The following is a 2,601-nucleotide window of genomic DNA, read 5'->3' as shown; positions in this document are numbered from 1 at the left end:
TACAGGTAACAGCGCTTATTTGTACATTGAAGTAATAAAATACAATGGTTTATGGTTTATATAAAATGCAAAGGTATAATTCTCCAGATGTTTAATAATGCAGACATAGATAAGTTAAAGTAAAAGGTTAAATGTAATTATGATGCTGTCAGTTTTGCTGCCATCTTTTGGTATAATTGAGTCATTACATGAGGATGGGACGATTGCCCTCATCTCTTAACTGCTTGTTCTCTTCTGCCACCTGCTGGTCTTTACTGATTACTGCAGGGAGTTCTGCAAACATCAGCTTTCTGTTTATTCTAGGGTTTGTCCAAAGTGCGGCCTGCGGGCCATTTGCTGCCCATAGAATGATTTTATGCAGTTCCTAAAGATAACTGAAGATTTACACCTGTACCAACACATGTGGTCAATGTTTATTAACTTTATTATTTTAATTTATTACAGACAAATTACAACATTTCTAAAATTAGAAATAGTTGGGTACAGCAAAGTATTTTAATAAACATTAAGGCGTTTTCATTAATTTCATAATAACTGCAGGATAAACAGAGATCCAAATGTTTCCCCTCAGACTGACAGGAAGAAACATATGGAAACACTGATGAGTCGAAACTCCTGCAGAGATTTTATGGCTCTATTATAGGCAGAAGCCACATAGTCTATGTAATTCTAGGGTCTGATTTATGGAAATCATCGGGATTGAATGAAGACTTGGATTAGTAAGCTGATTACTGTGTGATCTCTTTTTTATTTGTTTACTCTGTGTCAACTCTTTATTTCTAAATATATATATATATATAGAAGGAGATCTTAAAACCACTTAGTAAGTTGGTCTGACTTTGATGTTAATGTTGAACCTCATTCTCATCTCCTTCTGTCTAACTCCATTTTCTTCAATACTCATAAACCCTCTTTATGAAACGTAAGCAGCCGACTGGTGTGATTATAACAAACAGCAACAGAATATAAACAACAGTATCGTCAAGAGTTGTTGAACATTACAAACTCTAAAAATATCATCTGAAGGACATGGAGAACATCACAGCTGTGTGTAGAATGACCTTAATGTCCTGACTGAACAATCCTGTTGTGCAAATATTAAAATCACTTTCTCAAAGCGTCAAAATGATTTTACTGGTCCACTACCAATATAGACAGAGAAACAAGACAACTTTAGCTCCGTGTTGCTGCTTGTTGCACAAGACAAAGCCATAAATAAAGTGTTACCAAAATATGACTAAATAAGGTGTTGAAACATCTCAAGAGAAGCTCAGTGATGATATACAGAAGTGGAAAGTTCTTCTACATGATAAGCTAGTCATCTTTTTACTTGTATCTCCATCATTTAAGTATTAAACAAGCATCGGTGTGAAGTGCTTGGTCATCATAAACATCGGTTTTGTTTTTTAAAACAAGAACTTCCGCCACATCAGTGAAACATGACAAAGCACATATGTAATTTTTTTTTTTTTTTTTTGTTTACAAAGTAAACTTTTTGGTTATTTACAATGTAGATATTTTATAATCTTTCGTCAAGAGTAAACGGTTCATTAAAAACACTCATTTTGTGGAAAAGCAAGCTGTCAAAATCCCCCTTCAACTATAAGTTCCAGTTGCCTTTCTCTAGAGAAAAATGAATACAAAACAATAAACAATAAACAAATTCCTACTAAAAAAGACCATTTATTTTCAATTTATAAAAAAGATTAATTCTTTGAAACGTCATTAAACAGCTGGTTAAACTGACCCGATCACATTATGCCTTACTTGGTATTGAAAAAGAGGAACGTGTCAGGCAGCAGCAGATAGAGGAATCTACTTAAAGCTTATATCCTGATGTTTCCTCTCTGCACAATCAGTCTGGCTGCTCAGCTGCTCCCTACAACATCAGATTGTTTCCATTTATCAGCATCTATCACCTGCATGATGAGGGTCCTCCATTTTTCAGCAGCCATGTTTGCCATGATGGTCCTGACTTCTGCCCTTGGTGAGTTTTCTAAAAGTTTTTTGTTCTTATCACATCCTAACCTATTTTATAGTATTTTAATGTTCTATAGCCAACATTTATTAACCTACAAATATCATGAAACACCAACAAAGTTCTTAATTCACTGCAAACTGAACCATTTCTTAAAAATAACTTTGAAACTTGCAGTAAAATTGTACGTAAACAGTACAGTATTTATAATATTCTCTCTAACTTTCCGGTTCTTCCAGAAACAAAGTCGGATGATGATAAAACAGGTCAGTGGAAATAATGAACTTTTCATCTTTTTAAAAAACATTTACACATAATAGCTGCACGGCTAAGTAAAATTATTTTTGCTTCATCTGTCTTGAGAAATATTCCTTAATATATGATATCCTATTGGTCTTAAGTTACAATATTTTGTAATTTATAGTAGGGGTGTTGTAAGGAAATATTTTAGTAATCGAGTAATCTATCCATTATTCTTACGATTAACCGAGTAATTGTATAAAAAAAGATCAAATAAAACACTGGTAAATCTAAGATAACAGCAGGAAAACTATTGGATATCAACATCAGTCCAATTTTTCACATTTGAGCTTCCCTAACAACTTTTCTGTAGTTTAGAAAAT

General features: G+C 33.2%; 1 protein-coding gene across 1 annotated transcript in view; it reads right to left on the bottom strand.

The window, feature by feature from the left end:
* LOC103131271 (ladderlectin-like) overlaps positions 1-1,964 on the bottom strand; it is a 12,934-nt gene extending 10,970 nt beyond the window's left edge. Inside the window, exon 1 of the mRNA XM_016666528.1 lies at positions 1,920-1,964. Within this exon, the coding sequence (XP_016522014.1) occupies positions 1,920-1,964 (45 nt within the window). The remainder of the gene's footprint in view (positions 1-1,919) is intronic.
* Between the last annotated feature and the right edge of the window lie 637 nt (positions 1,965-2,601).

This window comes from Poecilia formosa, unplaced genomic scaffold (genome assembly GCF_000485575.1).
Source record: "Poecilia formosa unplaced genomic scaffold, Poecilia_formosa-5.1.2 Scaffold736, whole genome shotgun sequence".
Classification (NCBI taxonomy): domain Eukaryota; kingdom Metazoa; phylum Chordata; class Actinopteri; order Cyprinodontiformes; family Poeciliidae; genus Poecilia; species Poecilia formosa.
Note: the sequence above shows the minus strand (reverse complement) of the source record. Positions and strands in the feature narration are given on the sequence as shown.